Source organism: Mauremys reevesii, linkage group 13 (genome assembly GCF_016161935.1).
Source record: "Mauremys reevesii isolate NIE-2019 linkage group 13, ASM1616193v1, whole genome shotgun sequence".
Lineage (NCBI taxonomy): Eukaryota > Metazoa > Chordata > Testudines > Geoemydidae > Mauremys > Mauremys reevesii.
This window is the reverse complement of record NC_052635.1, coordinates 7,474,022-7,495,967: the sequence shown is the minus strand read 5'-3', so window position 1 is coordinate 7,495,967 and position 21,946 is coordinate 7,474,022. Positions and strand designations below refer to the sequence as shown.

The window sequence follows — 21,946 nt, the reverse complement described above, 5'->3', positions numbered from 1 at the left end:
AGTCAGGAAAAAGATCTTGGAATCATTGTGGATAGTTCTCTGAAGATGTCCACGCAGTGTGCAGAGGTGGTCAAAAAAGCAAACAGGATGTTAGGAATCATTAAAAAGGGGATAGAGAACAAGACAGAGAATATAGTATTGCCCTTATATAAATCCATGGTTCGCCCACATCTTGAATACTGTGTACAGATGTGGTCTCCTCACCTCAAAAAAGATATTCTAGCACTAGAAAAGGTTCAGAAAAGGGCAACTAAAATGATTAGGGGTTTGGAGAGGGTTTCATACAAGGAAAGATTAAAGAGGCTAGGACTCTTCAGCTTGGAAAAAAGGAGACTAAGGGGGGATATGATAGAGGTATATAAAATCATGAGTGATGTGGAGAAAGTGGATAAGGAGACAATATGTTCCTGTTATCCTTGGGAAATGTTTTTGTACCCTCCTTGATAACGGGATGTTCTGGTACCACTTAATATCAGGATGTGTTTACGTAAGTACTCTGTAACTAGCACTTCTTAGGAATGTGTATTTCTGCAATATCAGCCCTGTTCTTGCCAGATTCTGTGAGCAGGTCCTGACTCATTCCAGGCCTCTAATATAAGGGCTTATGTCTCAGTCTCTCTTCCTACTACATCTACCTTATAGTAATTTCATCTAGACAACATTTTATAGGTGTTGGGAGTAGAGGTGGTAAAATTTATTCATCACGCTCTTTTTTTTCACATGAAAATTTTTGATGGAACCAAAAATGTTCACAGAAAATTTTCATTTGATCAAAATGTTCTGGTTTTCCATAGAAAAACTGGAAGCTTAATTAAAAAAAAACAGTAAAATTTTCATTTTCACTAACAAAGTTCAGGTTTTGGTTTTCAAAAATGGGAACATTTACTGAAAATCATTTAAAGTGAAAATGATTTTTAAAAACAAAAATAATTAGTGAAAACACAATATAAAGACTTTTTTAAGGAAAATATTTTTCAAAAGCATTTTTCCCAATTTCAGCTTTACTTAAAAATTGGGTGCTGGGGGCATGTGGTAAATTGTAAGGAACTTTTTTTTTAATTTCTCATTAAAAAATAAATAGCATTCTCCAGTCTGCTCTCTGTGGCAGTCTTCCCACAGGATTATCTGAAAATCAAAAGCTACCGAAGTTTGTGTGGTTGCATCAATATAGAGTTGTTAGAATTATGTTTATAATAAAGTTATCTTTATTGTCGTATTATCATTCAGAAAGACAAGATGGGTGAGGTAATATCTTTTACTGGACCAACTTCTGTTCGTGAGAGAGACAAGCTTTTGAGCTACGCAGAGCTCTTCTTGAGGACTAGACAAGGTAACCCAAGTGTCCAAGCTAAATACAAGATGAATTTAAATTCATAGGTCTGCTGAACACTAGAAAACATGGACTTCACAGAGACTGATTTTATGGCCCATTACAACAATTTGTCACACACCCTGCTGCCTACTAACCCTCCTTTGTCCTGTAATTGCAGCCCACTGCATTTTATGTGGTCTTCTACAGCATGTATTTAGGTTGGACACTCGCGTTACCTTCTCCATACCTAAGGAAATCTGAAGCTCAAAAGCTTTTTTCTTCCACCAACAAAAGTTTGGTCCAATAAAAGACCTTCTTCCTGACCTTGTCTCTCTCATATCCTGGGACAACCCAACACAGCTACAAAAGTAAGGCTCTGTTGGGAATTCAATTCCTTAGGCCTGTTATATAAATACCAGGTCAGTCCCTGAGCCCTTTACACACTACTCATTTTCCAGAATAATATTGATAGTAAAGTAATTTTCTTTAGTTAAGAAAACATTTCCTGGTGATTGTTCTCTTCAGAGCATCTCTCACTTCCTTGTTCCTCAGGCTATACGTAATGGGGTTCAACATGGGAGTGATGACAGAGTAGGAAAGAGAAAGTATTTTCCCCATCCCTGACACAGAAGTAGAACTAGGGTGCAGATAGTTAATGATTCCTGTTCCATAGAAGAGAGTCACCACAATGAGATGGGAGGAACAGGTGGAGAAAGCTTTATACCTGCCCTGAACTGATGGTATCTTCAGGATGGTGAAGATGATGAGTAGGTAGGAGACCAGGATGAGGATGAAGGGCAAGGGGATGAAAATCAGGAGAATGGTGAAGATAATCACTTTATTCAGGAAGGTGATGCCACAAGTCAGCTTCAGCACTGGGGTGATGTCACAGAAGAAGTGGTTGATTTCATGGGAGATACAGAAATGCAAGTTGAATATGATTATAACGTGGCCCAGTGATCCAACCAGACCACTGAGCCATGAGCCAGAGGCCAGCCCCATGCACTTTGTGTGGTTCATGATGCTCGGATAATGCAGAGGGTGGCATATGGCCACGTATCGGTCATAAGCCATGACAGACAGTAGAAAGCATTCCACACCCCCTAAGGCCACAAAGAAATACATCTGCATGGCACAGCCAAGGAAGGAGATGCTTTTATCCCCAGACAGGAGGTTCACCAACATCTTGGGGACTGTGACTGAGGTGTAGCAGATCTCCAGGACGGACAGGACCCTGAGAAAAAAATACATGGGGGTGTGAAGAGCAGCATCTGCCATGGTGATGGTAAAGATAAGAAGGTTCCCAGTGAGGGTCACCATGTAGGTCACGAGGAACATGGAGAAGAATAGCAGGCGCAGCTGGGGATGGTCAGAGAATCCTAGGAGAATGAACCTGAAGGCATCTGTGTGATTCCCTCTCATCCTTTAAGTTGTGGTCTCCTCAGCATTAGCTTTGTACCTGTACAAAGATAGTAACCAACATTACCTCAAGTTCCCATTAAATTCAATGAATCTGTGGGCTCCTAATTGGGCGCTGTGTTATGGTTACAGTATTGATTGATAGGACATAAGGAGAAAGGTTTCACTAGCCTGAGTAATGTCATCTTCTTAAATCCTGATGATTGAGGAAGACAAAACTGATCCATAAAAATAACTAGTAAGCCTGGGATTTTCAAAGTAACCTAAGGGAGTTAGGCACTTGACTTCCATTGCATTTCAAGTGCATGACTCTCTTATGCTTCTTTGAAAAATTCCATCCTAATATGAAAATAAGAAATTATTTTTTCTTATTTTCATTTCTTCTACAGTCCTGATGTTTATTCACATATGTCTTATGTAATAAGAAATGTTGGAAAACATTAAAAAAGTGTTACCAAAAATTCACGTCATGATAGACGTTAAGGTTAGAAAACAACACTGGGATCATAACACAGGACAGAGAATTTCATCCAATGATTCCTGCATCAACACCAACAAGTTGCAGGTCAGCTGGAGGAGAACTTTAGGATAAACTCTCAATTTTAATGCAAAGACTCCAAATTATGATACATTTACTTCAGTTTTGTGCAGGAAAACAATATTATATTACAAATGTACTTTTATTTCTTAGCTTTCGTCCTAAACGGTGAAAATTAGTTGGCTGAGTTTTTTTTCAATAGGGCAGCTCTCCATCGGAAGATATATTTTCATCAGCATGGAAACATTTCACAGAAATGTATTGATTTTAACAAGTTTTTAATGGTAAAAAGTCTAAATGAATGATTTTGACTTTCCGATTTTGTTTCAATAATGTCTAAAGCTTTCATTTCAATGAAATAAAAATGTTTGATTTAACTTTCCCATTCTATGGAAAATGGTGAAATTTTGACTCTTTATTCCAATTAAGAATGAAAACAAATTTTGCAATGTTGGAATTTCCCATGTAATGGAAATTCCATTTTTCAACCATCTCTAGTGGAATTATGTACTATTATTACCACTATATTTATTATTATAATAGTCCACACATTTTCAGCTCAAAACGGTCAAAAACTAAACATTTCTAGTTGAAAACTTCCAAAAATAAAAAACAAAATAAAAATCCTTTCATCTGAAAACCCCAGTTTTTCCAGTTTTTGGCTGATTTTTGGGGGTTTTCTGAAAAAAAATTGCAAAAGTTTGAGGGAAACTGACACTTCCTGTGAAAATCATTGATTCATCAAAAAATTGATTTTCTGTTGAAAATCCCTACTTACAAATATAAAGGCCAGCCCTGCTAATAAACACAGAGACTCAATAGGTCTCCCAGATCAATTCGATCAACCCAGCAACAGCATAAACATAACAAGAGTTAATCGAGAGACCTCCTCACCATAGTCCCACAATACTGCAGCTCAGCCCAATCCAACATTCATTTCTCTATGGGCAAGAGACAAAAGGTGAACAGTGTCCTGTGGCTTGAAGGGTGATAAATTGGGATTGTTATGAACCAGGGGAGGAAGGGATTCCAATGGAGAATGTCAAGCCAGCCATTAGATCAGACTGGAAGATAAGAATTTCATTTCATGGCAACTTTTGAGGGTTCAACATTTATTTTCTCTCTGCATTGGGCTGAAAATAAAAACACTGAAATGTTTTCAGGAAACAGAATTGTGTCAGAATGTCCATTTTCAGAATGAAAACCTGAGTGTATCAATCTGGATCCCTCTTTGAAGGGACAGAGACCTCTGGACCATAAAAACCTTCCCAATTAACATTTTGAGTTTGTCTATAGTGGTGCTGGAAGGCATTTTTTTCATCTCAAGGAGACATACACATGCTAACTCTGTTCAAGCTAGCAAGCTAAAGTGGTGGCATGAGGGACTAGCTATCTGAGTACATACCTAGACTCCCAAGCAGGTACACCTTTCTCATGCCATTGTGTCTACACTTCTATTTTTAGCATGCTAGGCTGATCAGAGCTAGCACAAGTTTGTCTACCCGAGATGGAAATTACAGCTCCAGTGTGGACAAACCCTTTTGTGGAAACTGATACTTCCCAGTAAAACATTTCAGTTTTGACAAAACATCATATTTTGATGAAATTTCATTTTGTCAAAAAAACATTTTAACCAGCTATACTAGACGTCCCCTCTCTCTTTCTTATGTTCATTCAGGAACCTTCCATGACTCCAACTCTGGACGTATGTCATAGGAATAAAGACATCTCTTACACAAGCGGCTCCAAGGCCATTTAGGGTTTTATAGGTCAAGACCAAAATTTTAAAATCAACTTAGAAACCAATAGGCAGCCGGTGCAGATCATAGAGCACAGGATTCATATGTCAATGATTCCTGGGAGGTGATTGTTCTCAGTTTCAGGCTGCAGTCATGGTTCTCTGCTTGTACAGTAAGATATGCTGGGCAACCTTACTGCAGATTGGGAAAGGCTGAACCAGACATAATATCATATTGTTGGACAAAGCTTCCCTTTTCTCTCCCAGTGGCAGTAGCCAACATCAGATGGAAAGGCAAACCAATTCTTTGGCCATTTAGGACACATCTCTATAAAGCACTTGCATAGTATGGAGAGAGGTGCAGTATAAAGAAAGAAGAGAGAGAGAGGGAGAGAGGGAGAGAGAGACTTATGCAAGATGAGTATTCAGACAAAGATAACACACTCCATCCCTTCTTTTCCCTCTTTGTAAAGACTGTATATTAAATCCAGTACTAATATTGTGTTACACAAGCACAAGAATCTCACACTTTTTTGGTTACACTGTACAGTAAGCTTTCCATTTAGCAATTATTTGTAAAGGTTTTGTGAATGATTGGTGTCTGTCATAAGCATATTCCGGCTAGGTAGCGTGAGTTACAGGTGGCTATAAACACAATAAAATGTTGCAGCTGATTTATAAGTAGCACTGCTCGGAACATTTTTGATTAAACATTTCTTGATGATTTTGTGGAAACCAAAAAGTTTCATTGCGACTTATTGATTTAAATGACACTTTTATCACTGAAAAATGTCACAGAGAGAGAGAGAGAGGAAGAACCAAAAAGAGATATTTCAACAAAATTCTGTTTAATAAAATCTTTCAAAAAGTTTGGGTTTTGTGCCAAAACCAAATGAATTTTTTTGGGGGAAACCTCAAACGTCTTCACAAAATGGAATTGATCTCTAGTTATCTAGTTATCCTCATTCTTCTGAGCAACTTGTTGGACTCTATAGCCATCTAAAACAATTGATTAACTTTTTTATTAAAACATCTAATCATGTATTAATATTTATAAATGGGCCCATAAGATGTGTCTTCATCCTCCGGGGATGTCATTTCAGTTAGATCCTGGTTTAAGCCAGTGAAACGAAAAGCAGAACTGTTCCTACTGGACCTTATTCTTCGTGAAGAGTGCCTTACTTCACAAGAAGCTCCACTGAAGCTGATGGAGGAGTAAAGAGGCTACTCGACATGAATAAGTGTATCAGAACCGCTAACACAGCAGAGTCAGATGGCGGCCAACAAATGACCAGGATAGCGTTTCTGATAGTGCACCATTCTTTAGCAAATTACCTTATTGACTATGGATCCTGTGAAAAACAGTAATTCCTTACCTGCTTCTATGAGGGAAACTGCACTGACTCCATGGGACTTTGTAGGTATCAGGCAGGGGTATTTTAATGGTGTTAGTTATAGTCAAGGGAACCAGTCCCTCAAGCATTCTTCAACCATATCAAAACCAAACAAGAAAGCCTTGTGATGAAAGGCCTCCAATCTGCTCTCAGTAATACCAACAGACCCCAGCTAACAGAGCTCCGTGAATTTTTCATCCTGGGAAGTGAGAAAAGTATCTGGTTTACGATTGCAAGATCACGCTACAGTGACACAACAGCAGTGAAGCCTTGTGCCACTTGTGTTGCTGTTCTCCAAGCTGCAGATTGTGTCTGATTGAGCAAACATAAAAACACAAGACTTATAAAAGTTGTAAAACTTTTAATATCATAATCACTAGGCTAAATTGAACTATCTGGTATTGTATCCATTCAACCGTGCTGAATTTGGACTATTACCTTTTTTTATGCAGAAGGAAAGGGACTGAAGGGAGAGGGGTTTGGCTATCTGATTTGCATTTGTCAGGCCTGAGGCCTACATCTGTTTGCCCATATGGTGGCCACAGACAACAGAAATCTAAAAATAGTGGTGTATTTCAGATATGTTTAGGTGATATTTATTTTTGTTAGTAAATAATGAAGTGGATAAGGCACTGATTCAGAGTTCTCTGGATCTTTTTTAATGGTGAGAATAATTAACCATTAAAGGATAGAATCACTTGATGATTACTCGTTCTGTTCATTCTCTCAGAAGCACCTGCCACTGGCCACTGTTGGAAGCCAGGTTACTGGGGTAGATGGACCATAGTAGTAATGGCCTCAATAGCATTCCTCACCATGCATTTTTGACAGGTTTCCACACCTGTTTTAGGGCTTATGTCCCGCCTTCCCACCCCATTTCCGTTGGCGCCGAAGTGTGGCGCCATCAGCCATTTTGAAAAAATATGTGTGTGTATGTGTTTGACTAGGGGAAGTGTTGTGTATATTTGTGCTTGGGTACATGGAGAGAAAAAGGTTGAAAGAAGAGTGCGAGAGAGTTTAAAGATGAAAAAAGAAAGTTTGAGTAAGGTTTACAGAAAAGGAAATTTGAAAGAAGAGAGGTAAGTTATTGAATAAAAGAGGCTGGTAAAGGCAACTTATGAAAGAATAGAAAGATTTTTGTTTTTAAAGGGTTGGTTAGTTAGTTTGAAAGAAGAGAGATTTTTAGTGAGTTTGAGTAAGGAGAGATGACGGTAAAGGCTTAGTTTGGTAGGCAATTAAAGAAAAGAAATTTTTGAGATAAATGTAAAAGGTGTATTAAATATCAGGGTGGGTTAAGAAAAAAGTTAAATAATATTGAAAACTAGGTTTAAAAAGGGAATTTACTAAGGCAAAACCTTTTTGGTAAGCACAGGATAAAAAAGCATTGAAACTATTCAATACCAATTTAGGTTAAGAAAAAAATCATTTTAAAGCATTAAAAACTAGGTTTAAAAAGGGAATTTACTAAGGTAGAGCCTGTTTGGTAAGAACAGGGTAAAAAAAAAGTGAATAGAAATGGGAAGGTGGGACATAAGCCCTAAAAGGGGCATGGAAACCTGTCAAAAATGCCTGGTGATGAATGCTATCGAGGCCATTACTACTGACCATTGTTCTGACCCAATCTGGCTGTTCTTATGTTCTTAATCATTGGAACAATTTACAAAAGTTCATAGCAGATTCCCCATCACTGGTAATTTTTAAATTAAGATTGGATGTTTTTTACTAAAAGATCTGCTCTAAGAATTAATTTGGGGCAGTTCTCTGGCCTGTGTTATATAGGAGGTCAGACTAGGTGATCACAATTGTCCTTCTGGCCTTAGAATATATGAATCTATGAATCTATAAATAATCATCTGGCTGCCAGCTGGAGCTCCTCATGAGTATTATGTACTGATGCAGGAATGGAAGCTTAACAGCTCATGGCATTAACAGAAAATGATGGAAATTCTCCTACCCCTCATGAGTGAATTCTGATCTTCATAATCCCTCATTCATGGAACCGAAAATGATGAAACTGAGTGTGGTGCATATGATATGTTTGAAAACCTAGTGAATAAAACTCCTTCATTGTTTGCAGACTCTGCTAAAGATTCCTACAAGATGATACCCAGTTCAGTCAGGTTCATCCTTAAGATTTGCAATGGTCACAGAAACAAACCACATATTTAGCTGGTGTAAATTGGCATAACTCCATTAAAATCAGCAGAAGGACCAGCTAAAGTCTGGCCTATTTTAATGCATGTCAGGGGTGACTCTGAAGTCCTTCTCTGCTGGCAAGCTCCAGGTTAGTTGCTTCTGAATCTCATCTGGAAAACAAAGTAAGAAATCAGACTGATCCAAAATAGAAATTAAATACAATGGCATTTGTTTAACTTTGTTCTCACTTGCACTGGTGCAAATCAGAAGTAAGCTGATTCCCCTCTCTTTCACCCTGATGTAAATCAGGAGAAACTCCATTGGAATCAATGGGGCTGATTCCTCTCTCTCTCTCTCTCTCTCTCTCTCTGATGTTCCCCTCTGGTGTTATCTGGACCAGTGATCTGCTAGGTCACTCCAATCCTTGATTCTGGGAGTCAGACTTACTCTGCTCTGCTGTGAGAACCCTCACCCCTGGGCTGTTCACGCACAGCCTCTGGCATGTAAACTGCTCCTTGGATTGTGCAACTGAATTACACTAGCCAATATGTCCGGTCCCAGACACAACCCTAGGAACCTCCGTCTTTCAGTGTCCAGTTATGCCCTTTGGACACTGCAAGCTTATATGAGTTAATCAATTTAGCAAAGAAATTGACATGTACCAGGCTTGTTATCCCAGAGGGAGTCTCTGACACACTTCAAATCAAATGTGCTGCTTCAGGTAGAATAAACAAACAGATTTATTACCTACAAAGATACATTTTAATAAATTATAAGTCAAAGCATAACAAGTCAGATTTGCTCAAATGAAATAAAAGCAAAACACATTCTAAGATGATCTTATCAATGTCCTTACAAACTTAGATGCTTCTCACCACAGGCTGGCTGGTATCCCTTCAACCAGGCTCTCCTCTTTGATCAGCACTGCAGTCTCTTGGTGTGGTGTCTGTAGATGTAGGTGGAAGAGAGAGGAAGAGCAGGGCAAATGTCTTCCCTTTTATCATGTCCCTTCTTCCCCTCTGGCTTTGCCCCCCCCACTTCAGAGTCATGTGAGCATTACCTCATCGCAGTCCCAAACTGGCCAAAGAAAGGGAGGTGACTCACTCCAAGTCCCACAGAATCTTTTGGTGCTGCCTAGGCCAGCGTCATTTGTCTCTGTGAGGCTGGGCTATATAGCCTGGTGTTTCACGCACTCAGCTGGGGTGTAAAAGACTCAAGTTCCTGCTCCAATGATTGTTTAAGTATGTTAGACAACATGAAACAGCTCTGACAGGAGAGAGTGAGAAAAGTCTGCCTTAGAATCCCCAATAGCTTAGTGATTGGGATTCTGAGACAGGAGATCTAGATTCAATTCCCAGAAGAGTGGGGATTCAAACTTGGGTCTCACACACCCTTGGTGAGGGCTGTAAGCACTGGATTGGGTTGGTAGAGTGGGGCAGCAGCACCTCCTCTTGTAGCTGTGTTTTGTGCAGGGTTTTTTAAACAAAAAGCAAAATATTTTCTAGTTTTTGTTTTTCATTGCAAAATTAGAAAAAATCCACAATGCATTTGGGGTTTTTTGGTTAGAAAAAAATGTTTTGTTTTGTTTTTTTAATTCCAATCATCATTTTTCATGGAAAATACCCACTTTTCACCACCTCTGGTGTTTACCCAGGAAACAGTTTGGAGATGTGAACTTCTTTTGCTCCTCCACACTCAGATTTTTAAAACCACCTATGGGCTGCCACATTCCCCAAATACCTTATCCCGCTTTGAGAGGGACAAGTTGGGTGAGGTTATATCTTTCATTGGACCAACTTCTGTTGGTAGAAGGGACAAGCTTTCACACTTCACAGAGCTCTTCTTCCGGTATGGGGAAATTTCTCACAGTGTTACAGCTAAATACACAGTGGGACAGTAAGGAGTAAATTCATGTTGCAGGAGGAAACTTAAAGTCACATGGGCAATTAACACCAGTAAAAGATATTACCTCACCCACCCTGTCTCTCTCATATTCGGGGTTCAGCACTGCTACAGCAACACTGCAATTATTCAGCTTTGACAATCTCCTCCTTAATCATCACATGTTCCCCTTGAACCCAGCCTAAGTAACTTGATTAGGCAAGAACTCATAGATTCCAAGTCAAAAGGGACCTTTTTGTGGGATTCCCTCTGGGACCTTTTCCACTTAGCCTATCCAGAACACCTTGTCCACTTCTGGGAGAACACTTCATCCAGTTCTCTGGGATCCAAAACACTCGGTTCAACTCCAGATTTCATCACTCAGGTTCCTTTATCTGGCATACAGCAAAGCTACTCTGAGGTGATCAAAATCAAGTGTAGGGATGAGTATTGGGCGTACCACACATCCAAAGTTACACAGAAAACCTCTTCCTTTACATTAATTTACACGTTTCATTCAATTTGCTGTACATTACACCACACATTTCTGGTTCAGTTTGGCTACTTTGCTGGAACCATTCACTGTATAAGGGTACGTCTTCACTACCCGCCGTATCGGCGGGTAGCAATCGATTTCTCGGGGATCGATATATCGCGTCTCATCTAGATGCGATATATCGATCCCCGAACACGCTCATGTCGACTCCGTAACTCCACCAACGCGAACGGTGGTAGCGGAGTCGACATGGGGAGCCGCGGACGTCAATCCCGTGCCGTGAGGATGGTAAGTAATTCAATATAAGATATTTCGACTTCAGCTACATTATTCACGTAGCTGAAGTTGCGTATCTTATATCGATTTTCCCCCGTAGTGTAGACCTGCCCTAAGATGCTCTGTCCATGTGCTCTTCATGTGGAACCTGATCTTTACACTCCCGGTTTGTCTTGTCTTGTCTGTTAGCATCAGGGTGTTGCAGCTTATCTTAGCTAGCATGACATCCTGACTCCAATCATACCCACTTAGAAATGAGGCAAGTTACCAATGTCAAGACAGGCCTACACCATTGTGATCATCTAGTCTGACCTCCTGTATAACACAGGCCAGAGAACTTCCCCCAAATAATTTCTACAGCAGAGCTTTTGGAAAAATGTGGAGGGGAATGGAAGAACATGGAGATTTTAACCCATCTCACAGAGCTGGAAGGGACCCTGAAAGGTCATCAAGTCCAGCCCACTGCCTTCACTACCAGGACCAAGTACTGTTTTTGCCCCAGCTCCCTAAGTACTAATCCAGGTTTGAACTCCCCACCCTGGGTTTAGCAGACCAATGCTCAAACAACTGAGCTACCCCTCATTCCCTAACTTCATCTCTAGGGTGCAGATTGGTTACAGAGTTACCCCACATGGGGTATTCCTGCAGAAGAACAATCTGTCAGCTCTCTGAAGTGTCAGAGGGGAAGGACTGAGGAGAAAATAAGCCTGGAGAAAAATTTCCATCAAAATGTTGTGAAAGAACACCCAATTCTTGGCTGCCGCAAACTGAAAACCAGTTTACATTTTGACTTGTTAAAATAAATTTCTCTTTCACTTGCTTACCTGCTGAAAACAAACAAACCTCTTCTCCCTGCCAAACTTTCATGTTTCAGTTTTTCAATGGATACCTGAAAAACCTTCAAACATGTGCAGAGAATATTTGAATCAAAATTATTCATGTCAGAAAAAAATCATTTCCCACCAGTTCCAGGAGTGGATTATCCCACTGGCCCTCCCCTCCCTACGTACAAGGGTAAAAATCCCCTTCCAAGAGGCCATGACAGCTGTGCTACATAGTGTCTCCTACAAGGACACTGGATCACCTCCTGACAGAATAACCACAGTGGATAGAAAATAAAGAATTGGACCATTTTCATTTCACTGCTTCTTTTAATTAATTGTTATTTCTGCACTGCATGGACACTCTCACATCCTTGGGAGAAAATGTCTTTCTTGCCACTTCTCTCAGCGCTTCCTTCACCTGCTGGTTCCGTAGTGTGTAAATAAAAGGGTTCAGCAAGGGGACAAGCACAGTGTTGATGATGGCGAGGCCTTTGTTCAGGTCCAGGTCTTCGTCCTGAATGGGCCTGACATACATGAGAATGCAGCTGCCAAAGCAGATGGAGATGACAATGAGATGGGAGGAGCAGGTGGAGAAAGCCCGTTGGCGCCCTTTGGCAGAGGGGATCTGCATAATGGTGATGAGGATGTAGGCATAGGACACTAATATTAGCAATAAGGTGCTGAACAGGATGAAGAAAGCCAGCAGGAAATGGATAAGCTCCAGGAGATTCTTGTCCCCGCAGGAGATCTGCATCAGGGAGGTATAGTCACAGAAGAAGTGATTGATTACGTTGGATTTGCAGAATGAGAGCTGGCTGGTCAGGAAAATAGGTGTAAGGATGAGGAGAAGACCTCCCAGCCAGGAGAAAATAACCAGCAGGAAGCACAGCCTTTGGCTCATGATGGACGTATACAGAAGGGGGCAGCATATGGCCACATAGCGGTCAAATGACATGGCTGTCAGCAGGAAAATTTCTGTACCCCCAAATAAGAAGTGGAAAAAATACTGTGAGAGGCAAGCAGCAAAAGATATTGTTCTCCTCTCTGTCCTAAGGTCTGTCAGCAACCTGGGGACGACAACTGTGGTTAAGCAGATCTCTGAGAAGGACAAGTTCCGGAGGAAGAAGTACATAGGGCTGTGGAGGTGGTAGTCAGTGCAGGTGATGATGATGATGAGGATGTTCCCCATTAAAGTCAACATGTAGGCTAAGAAAAGCACCCAGAAGAGGAGTTGTTGCAGCTCAGGGATTCTGGTGAGTCCCCACAGAACGAACTCTGGCACCTGGGTTTGGTTTCTCATTGATGCCCTTGGAAACCAAAAGAGGAATAATTCTCAATCTTTTGCAAATATACACACACACATAAAGAGCTTATAAACGTCTAATCCTGGCTATTGATAATTAAATCAACAGGCAAAACCTTTCCACAACCAGTTGATGAAATGTTCAAATGGTGAGGTAGGGGGATGGACAGTTACTTTATAGAGCTCAGCAATTTTTATTTTCTGAAACACTTTGCAACTTTTTAATTCAACTCACTTAATTTATAAGCTGGTATCTACTGAGTGCATAATGAAAATTTCTTACCCAGTCATTGTACCACAGCAATCCATTGACATGGATCTGGGGAGAGAATATGGCAGATTCTAACACTTAATGCTTTATTAAATACTTTATAACCAGTAAAAGATCTGCACAAAACTCTCCTGAAGTCAATGGGCCAATATAGATTAAAAAATCTCATCACCGGAGATACAGAGAGACTCAGTTTTAGAACATAGGATATTTTATAGTCTCTTGCTTCCAGTCCGCATTGCTTTAAAAAAATGGTTTCTCAGCTATGCTTGTGTAATACAAAGGAAAATTTTGCTTCTGAACTAAAACCATAATTTAAAAAAATGGGATAAATCATCAAACAGTGTTACACTGACATAAGTGGAGCCTTGTCATTATATACCAGCCAGGGATCTGACCACTGACTCCATTGGAGCTATGGCTGATATACACTAGGTCATGTTGACTTCAATGGAGCTACACCTATTTACACCAAGTAAGGAGATGGTACATTGACTCCATTAGCTGCGTTGATTCACACTGTTAGCTGGGGAGCAGTTCAAATGATTTCACTTTTCTGTGATAAATAAAAGCAAAGAGCCAGCTTGCCACTTGCTCAGAAAGATTTTGGAGACTGGAGCAATATTTGGAGATACTTTATTTTCTGTCACACAGAGAAAGTCACTTGAGCATATAAGCAAAGTCATCTCAAGACTAAGATCTTTTGAAATCAGCCAAGATGGCTCAAATTGGTGATGCAGAAATTGAGATACTCAAAAGCAAGGGTCCTCACTGGAAGTTCTGGCTACCAAAAAATTGAGTATAAGAACATTGACTTACTTGTCTTATAGCCCAAATAATGTGAGGTTGATTTAAGTGTCATTTGTAAATCACTGTGAAGAATCACAGTGCATACATTTCCTTAAATAGTCTACAGTGATACTTGAATAGCCTCCATCATGGTAGTATCTGAGGGTACAACTACACTTAAAACGCTACAGCAGTACACCTGCTACTGGGGGCTTGGAGTGGATCTGGATCTGGATCTGTGAACATACCTGAAACACACCAAGAAATCTGTTGTCTACAGACAGGCACCCAAACACCTCAGAATATACTCCAAGGAGAGAGTGAATCTTAGCACATTAAACTGCATTCATGTGTGGAGGAAAACAAAGTCCTCACTCTGAGTTTGGAGCAACAAGCCAGAGGCAACTTTATTTCGAGCAATTGCAATATGCACTGGAGAGTACATATGGGCAGATCTCCTTTAGATAAACAATTAGGCAAGCTTTTAAACCTTTCATTACATACAATCATGAGCAACAGCTGCATTTTGTTATACATTTTCTTCCTGATATCTCACTTTTCTCATTAATTTCTGCCACAGTCTATATTCCATTCTTATCTAACACAAGGTCAAAACAGTATCTCTTGCAGTCTGTTCCCATTCACTTTCTCGCTTTCCACCCACCTAGGCCCTGCCTTCAAGTCTCTCATTATTAGAGTCAGTGTCAGCCTGACTTTGTTAGCCTGACTCTTGTTCTATTCCTGGAAACTAAGATATCTGCATTTAAATGCCCTTTATCCTTTTCTCTACTTCCACACTGCCCCCTTGTGTGCTTCCAGCACAACTATCAATCTTAAACCTCCATGTTCATCAAACCTTGTATTTCTGATTCTAGATCAAATATTTCAGCCTCATGGGTTTTGGTTGGATGCAATAACAATGCATGGTTAGTATGACCATAAAAGGTATTATTATTATTACATCCTTTACAACAACAATAACCTAACCCTAAACTAAACAACAACAATAAAAGCATTAACATTCCTATTATAATAATATGATGGGGTTGTTATATAACCTTAGTCACAAAACACAACACATCATAATTAGTACATGAAGTAGACACTCTATAGGCTGTATTAAAAGCATACTTTTCAATTTGATATATATTTTGGAACATATGAATTGCCCTTGTAATTCAGAGATTTTCTGGACCTCTGGTAGGAGTAAAAGCAAATTTTGGAACCAATCAGGTACTAAGGCAGTTCAATTAAAGGGTATCTGGAACCTAAGGGGCTGATTGTAAAATTCTATCCACAGGCCAACAAATGATATTATTGCCTGCAGCAGTGGTGAGATTAAAATGTATGTCCTGAAAAGTGGTGGTCTTAACATACACACAGCTATCATTAGCTTGGAAAAGCAGGTGTCCTGTCAGGGTAGTTCCTTGTCCCATACCCTCCCAACGGATGTTGTCATAAACAGTGACAACTTCTCCGGGCTTCAGTTTATGTACACACTGAAGCTGTGGGGGTTCTCACGGCCATGTGTCCATTCACTCCCTATCATTGTCCAAATGTCGGGTGTTATTCCAGGAGCACTGACTATAAATCGACTAGGCAGACCAGGTGGTTTAATTTTCCAAATGTCTCAGTGAATTATCCAGTCCCACATGCATCCTCCCCACTGACCCGGCACGATTCAGTATGTGGGAGCCCACACCCCTCCAATCAGTCTGTATACTTGGAAAGAGCACTGTGAGCATCTGCACATCCACCCTGAAAATCTCCAAGTATGTCTCCATGGCATGTTATTATTTTTTTTTACAAAATCCAACTGATAATTCCCTCCAGCAACTACCTAGTTAACTTCTTACTTTTTTCCTTAAATCACTTGCTTATTTTTCCAAAACGACACCCCAATCAACTCAGATTTTACCATTCAAATTATTGTTCCAGGGGTTTAAATTCCCCAGGCCTATATTTACTGCTCTCCCTTAGTCCTGCCACCATGCCCTCAGGGCTTCCAACCGATTTTCCATTTTTTTCCTTCTCTGCCTGCCTGTCTGGGCCCAATCCTTTTTTCTTTGCTGCACTATCCCTTCCATGGGCACAGGCTTTGTTCCACTACCAATTTAGCAAAGAGGGTGATCTTCTCAACTAACCCCCACCCCTCCTGATCCTGTTCTTAAACATTCTCACTCACAAGGCTACCTGAGTCCTCCCCTGTGAGGCTTACCACCTGGACAGAATGCATGGCCAATTGGCATTTTAACTGTTCAATTTTTTTTCTAGCTGTCAGGTACACATCTCTTCCCTTTTCCCCAACTCCTCTTATTGCCCGGTCCTGCTACGACTCGGGGTAGACCCACCTCAACCTTTCTTTTATTTTTTACTCACAAACATACTGCCCAGGCTGGCCAGGCCCGGGGGTAGGAGAGAGAGAGAGAGAGAGTGAGAGAGAGGGGGCGGGCAGGAGATTATCCTATGCATAGGTTGTACAGAGGTACGCTGCAAAAAATCTCCAACTTGCTTCTGCATTTGTTTTGTTTTTCCACCCTGGGGTCTCTTGGGGCATCCCTTTCAGAGACCTTTGCTCAGTACTCCAGTCCAGGCCGGTCACCTGTGGCTTCTTCAGCATCCCCACACCACACTGGCTCCAGGGTCGCAAAGGCAGACTGTTGGGTCTCACTGGACAGCTAAACTTTGCAAATGTAATCTCAGTCCTGTAACTTGGTGTTGCCTTTGTTTCGCCTCTGTTTATATTTTTCACAGCCAGCTGGGTTTTTTTGGAGCTTGGCATGCAGAGCAAGGTAGATGGTGTTGATTCTTGACCTTGAAGGCAGAGCAGCTTTCTCTTTATCTCTAGGCCAAGCTGAATTTTCAAATTAACCCGTTCCTTTTCCTTCAGCCTTAACTAATTGGGGATATAAAGGAGCCAAGGGGGTTGATGAAGTGGTTTGTGTCGGGAGGCATCCGGATGTTTTACATTTTGTTTTTAAATCCTGCACTTGAGTCTTTAATTTTTTCTGGGAGTCCTTCAGACTCCGCACTCAAGACTCATGGAGTTTCTTTGTAGCTTCCTCCCACCAAATTAGACAAATTGCTCCCACTGTTTGTCAGAGGCTTTTGGTGATGTAAGGGTTTCTCTGAGGTATATGATTTTATCTAGATCGAAGGTACCTTCTAGTGGGAATTGTTTGGATGGATTATCACGTGTGTAAAAATTCCAATTCTCTAAATACCTCCGGGTCCTTGGGCCATAGTGCACATACATGTAATATGCAAGGTGCCATTTGATGGTATGGGGGAATTCTTAGACTGTTCCACCCCCATTTTCCAGACACCAGGAGAATGCCCTGTCTGCTAGTGGCTCACGAACTAGGGAAGAGTTACACACACACACACACACACACACACACACACACACACACACACACACACACACACACACACACACACAGGGAGGGCACCCTGTCCACTAGGTCAGCAGCTCAAAAACTAGAGAAAATTCTCACTCTCCCGTATCCCTGGGGAAGAGTCCACTGGGCCATGGGTTCCACCGACTAGCAGCTTAAGTCTGGACCTGGTCAGCAGCTCATAAGTAAGGGAAAACTCTCCGCAGGGTCACAAGGTTCAGCTAACCCCCTTTGCTTTCAAAACTCCCACATGGGGTAGCCCTGGGGTGCCTGGAGTCAGCTTAGTATTAGACCTGGTCAGTGGCTCATACTCCTCCTTCATTCATTCATACACACACATTCATTCCCCATATCTCATTTAACAATAACCTTAATTCATTATGTCCGGGCTCAATACAACTTTTCCCTTATTTGAGGTGGTAAAAACCCCTCAGCACCTGTGCATTAAATTATTCAGAACCTCAGAACCACAATAACTAGCCTGCTTGAGGGCGACAAAAACTATTTCTCAGAATTGCAATGACTAACCTTACTTGAGGGAAGCAACAAATTCCTCAGAACCCCTCTGCATCTGATTTTGTTGCAAAATCAATAAGTATAGATGGCGTAAGGCCCAAAGGGACAGACGGCCCCACGGGCAGTCCTCCTGCATCACCCCAGTCAAGATTTCAAAAGCTCTCTTACCTCTATTATGGCACCCTGGGGTTTGCCGGGGAACAGTCCAGAGTAGTTTGTTGCTGTCTCAGCCGAGTGTTGCCATCCAAGTCATGGCATCAAATTGTGGAGGAAAACAAAGTCCTCACTCTGAGTTTGGAGCAACAAGCCAGAGGCAACTTTATTTCAAGCAATGGCAATATGCACGGGAGAGTACACATGGGCAGATCTCCTTTAGATAAACAATTAGGCAAGCTTTTAAACCTTTCTTTACATACAAGCATGAGCAACAGCTGCATTTTGTTATACATTTTCTTCCTGATATCTCACTTTTCTCATTAATTCTTCCACAGTCTACATTCCATTCTTATCTAACACAAGGTCAAAACAGTATCTCTTGCAGTCTTTTCCTATTCGCTTTCTTGCTTTCCACCTGCCTAGGCCCTGCCTTCAAGTCTCTCATTATTAGAGTCAGTGTCAGCCTGTCTTTGTTAGCCTGACTCTTGCTCTATTCCTAGAAACCAAGATATCTGTGTTCAAATTCCCTTTATCCTTTTCTCTACTTCCACACAGCAAAGAAGGACACTTTACCAGAGAAGTAGATAAACACCATGAAATGGTTCACCCAAATACCCAGAGTGAATCTGCTTCAATACAGAAATAAAACCTCCTCCAGCCATGTCCTGAAAAAATTCTTTCCTGAACCCCCTCTTGTGGCCTTCACACAAGCTCCCAAACTCTCCAAGATTATCATCAGAAACAAACTCCACACAGACCGGGACCCACCAACACAAAGCTCACCACAGACGAATACCCATCAACTCAAAGCATCCCAAAGCCTGCCAGAACAGATGCAAAACCTGAAGACATATCTCCACTGCTTCAATGATCAACACCTCTCACAAAACATCTTTTGATATCCATAGCTCCTACACATGCCTATCACAACATGTAGTGAACTTCATCCAGTGCACTAAATGCACCAATAACAGCTAAGTGGGTGAAACCTGAGAATCACTGTGCTCTCAAATGAACACACAGAGAAAAATGATAAAAGACAAAAACGCCATAGCACCCAGGAGCGAACACTTTTCACAGAATGAATACTCTATAGCTTACTTCTCAGTGCTTGCCTTCAAAGGAAAGCTGGACAACGCCTTCAAAAGATGAGCATGGTAGATTAAATTCATAACTTTGCTAGCCAGTAAAAATCATGGACTGAAAAGTTTACATTACCCCAGCTTTTTTCCCCCTCTCTTCCCCCCCACCCCGCCATGACTCAAGAGATGTTAACTAGCCATTTCACTTCGAATGCTCCCTGGAAATATATGATAACTACTTATGATAAACAATGTGTTCCATCTTAGCTGTGACAATCTGAATACCTTTCCCAGACCTGAAGAAGAGATGTGTGTAAACTCAAAATCTTATCTGTCTCACCAACGGTAGTTGTTTCAATTAGAGATATTACCTCACCCACCTTGTCTCTCTAATATCCTAGAACCAGCCCAGCTACAACAACACTGAATATCTATCTATCTATCTATCTATCTAACATTTTCTCTGAACACCTCCTTCTCTCTAAAACCAGACCTATTTTAATCTCTTATTAGTCCTCCCCTCTCCCCACTGATCTCTTTATCCCCTCTATTTCTCATTCTTCCTCTTCACTGTCTACTAAACTTAAGTCTATTGGTTTATGTCCTCATTTAAACATATTTTTCCAGTAACACCTGATGCCAGCACTGACCTTGTCTCTCAGCAATTTTGCTGCAGATTCAAATGAATGAGAACTTACTGAAGTTATTAAATTCATCCCCTCTGCCAGCATCATGGGAAAATTTCCACCAGACAAACATATATTTTCTCATGGGACTCTTTTTTAAAGGAAGCGTCTTTGAATCCAAACAACCCTATAATTAATGGGGAGGGGAGGTGGAAAATAATGGCCAATGTTAAAAATATTAGAGAGGAAGGCTGGGGGATAATTGAGAATCCAAATCCCTTTGGTGCCTACAACATGAAATAGATAGATAGATAGATAGATAGATAGATAGATAGATAGATAGATAGATAGATAGATAGATAGATAGATAGATAGATAGATAGTTTTTATACTGTGCTCATCACTGTAATACATGAGCATCTTCCAATAGTACCTTCCAGTCTTCTTACACAGTGGCTCGAAAGCTTGTCTCTTTCACCAACAGACTATGGTCCAGTCAAAGATACTACCTCATCCAACTTGTATCTCTGAAATCCTGGGTCCAACACAGCTACAGCAACACTGCAAACAACAAATACATAATGCACATGTGTGGTGCCATGGTCCTATATTTATACTGTTATATATACATACACCCATGTAATCATAGAAATGTAGGGCTAAAAGGAGCCCTTGCCCCATACTTCCTGTGATGTTCCCCTGGTGTTATCTGGACCAGTGATCTGCTAGGTCACTCCAATCCTTGACTCTGGGAGCCAGCCTTACCCTGCTCTGCAGTTAGAGCTCCCATTCCTGGGCTGTTCACGCACAGCCTCTGGCATGTAAGCTGTTCCTTGGATTGTGCAATTGAATGGCGCTAGGCAATATTTCCAGTCCCAGACACAACCCTTAGGAATCTCCATCTTGCAGTGGCCAGTTATGCCCGTTGGATGCTGCAACCTTGTATGAGTTCATCAATTTAACAAAGACATTGATATGTAACAGGCTTGTTATCCCAAGGGGAGCCTCTGACACACTTCAAACCAAACACTGCTTCAGATAGAATAAATAAACAAATTTATTAACTACAATGATAGATTTTAAGTGATATTAAGTGATAGGCAAAAAGACAGAGTTAGTTACCAAAAGAAATAAAATATAAGCACGCAGTCTAAACTCTCAGCCCTATTAGACTGGGCAGCAACTATATTAAGCAGTTTTTCTCACCCCACTGGATATTGCAGTCTTTAATATACAGGTTTGTTCCTTAAATCTGGGCCAATCTCCTCTGATGGAGTCTTGTCTTCTTCTCAGTGTCTTAGTTGCTTGCATCAAAGGTGAGGGCAGGAGAAGGGCCCCGTATGTGTGCACTCTGTCTGTTTTATACCCTCAGTTCATGTGTTTGGGAAGCACAAGTCCAGGCATGTCTGGGGGGCATTGCTGAGTCTCTCCAAGCAAGGTTGAGCAATTCCCCTGGTGTGGCCTCATGCAGATGAGTCATTGCATTGTAGCTCCCTTGCTGGACTATGGCTGTTGATGGTTTGTTGGCTACTTTCCTTGCTGTTGCCTCTGGGGAGCTAATATCTGGCTGATTCCCCAACTTACAGCATGTTTTAGTGACCACCATACAACGCAATTCTCATAATTTCATATGTATTAATAATACACATATATGGATACAGAAATGACTTTAATCAGATCATAACCTTTGCCCTGATATCTTACAAGACATACTTTATATGTGAGATCCCGATTATATGAAAATGAGGAATATGGGGGTTACAGTATGCTCCCCCAAGGTATAGAATGTCA

The 21,946-nt window shown here is 41.0% G+C and overlaps 2 protein-coding genes across 2 annotated transcripts; both read right to left on the bottom strand.

Annotated features, from left to right (window-relative positions):
* Positions 1–1,798: 1,798 nt before the first annotated feature.
* LOC120379874 (olfactory receptor 10A7-like) lies at positions 1,799–18,515 on the bottom strand. The gene is made up of 2 exons (XM_039497391.1): positions 18,460–18,515; positions 1,799–2,771 (listed from the first exon to the last, which is right to left on the bottom strand). Exon 2 carries the CDS (start codon positions 2,732–2,734, stop codon positions 1,799–1,801), a length of 936 nt encoding a protein of 311 aa, XP_039353325.1. The 5' UTR covers positions 2,735–2,771; positions 18,460–18,515.
* Positions 12,346–13,314, bottom strand: LOC120379873 (olfactory receptor 6C4-like). The gene has a single exon (XM_039497390.1). The coding sequence runs from the start codon at positions 13,312–13,314 to the stop codon at positions 12,346–12,348; it is 969 nt and encodes a 322-aa protein (XP_039353324.1).
* Positions 18,516–21,946: the final 3,431 nt, after the last annotated feature.

Coding starts and splice junctions, on each gene's coding strand:
- LOC120379874 (XM_039497391.1), bottom strand. CDS start 2,734: ATGAGAGGGAATCACACAGATGCCTTCAGGTTCATTCTCCTAGGATTC.
- LOC120379873 (XM_039497390.1), bottom strand. CDS start 13,314: ATGAGAAACCAAACCCAGGTGCCAGAGTTCGTTCTGTGGGGACTCACC.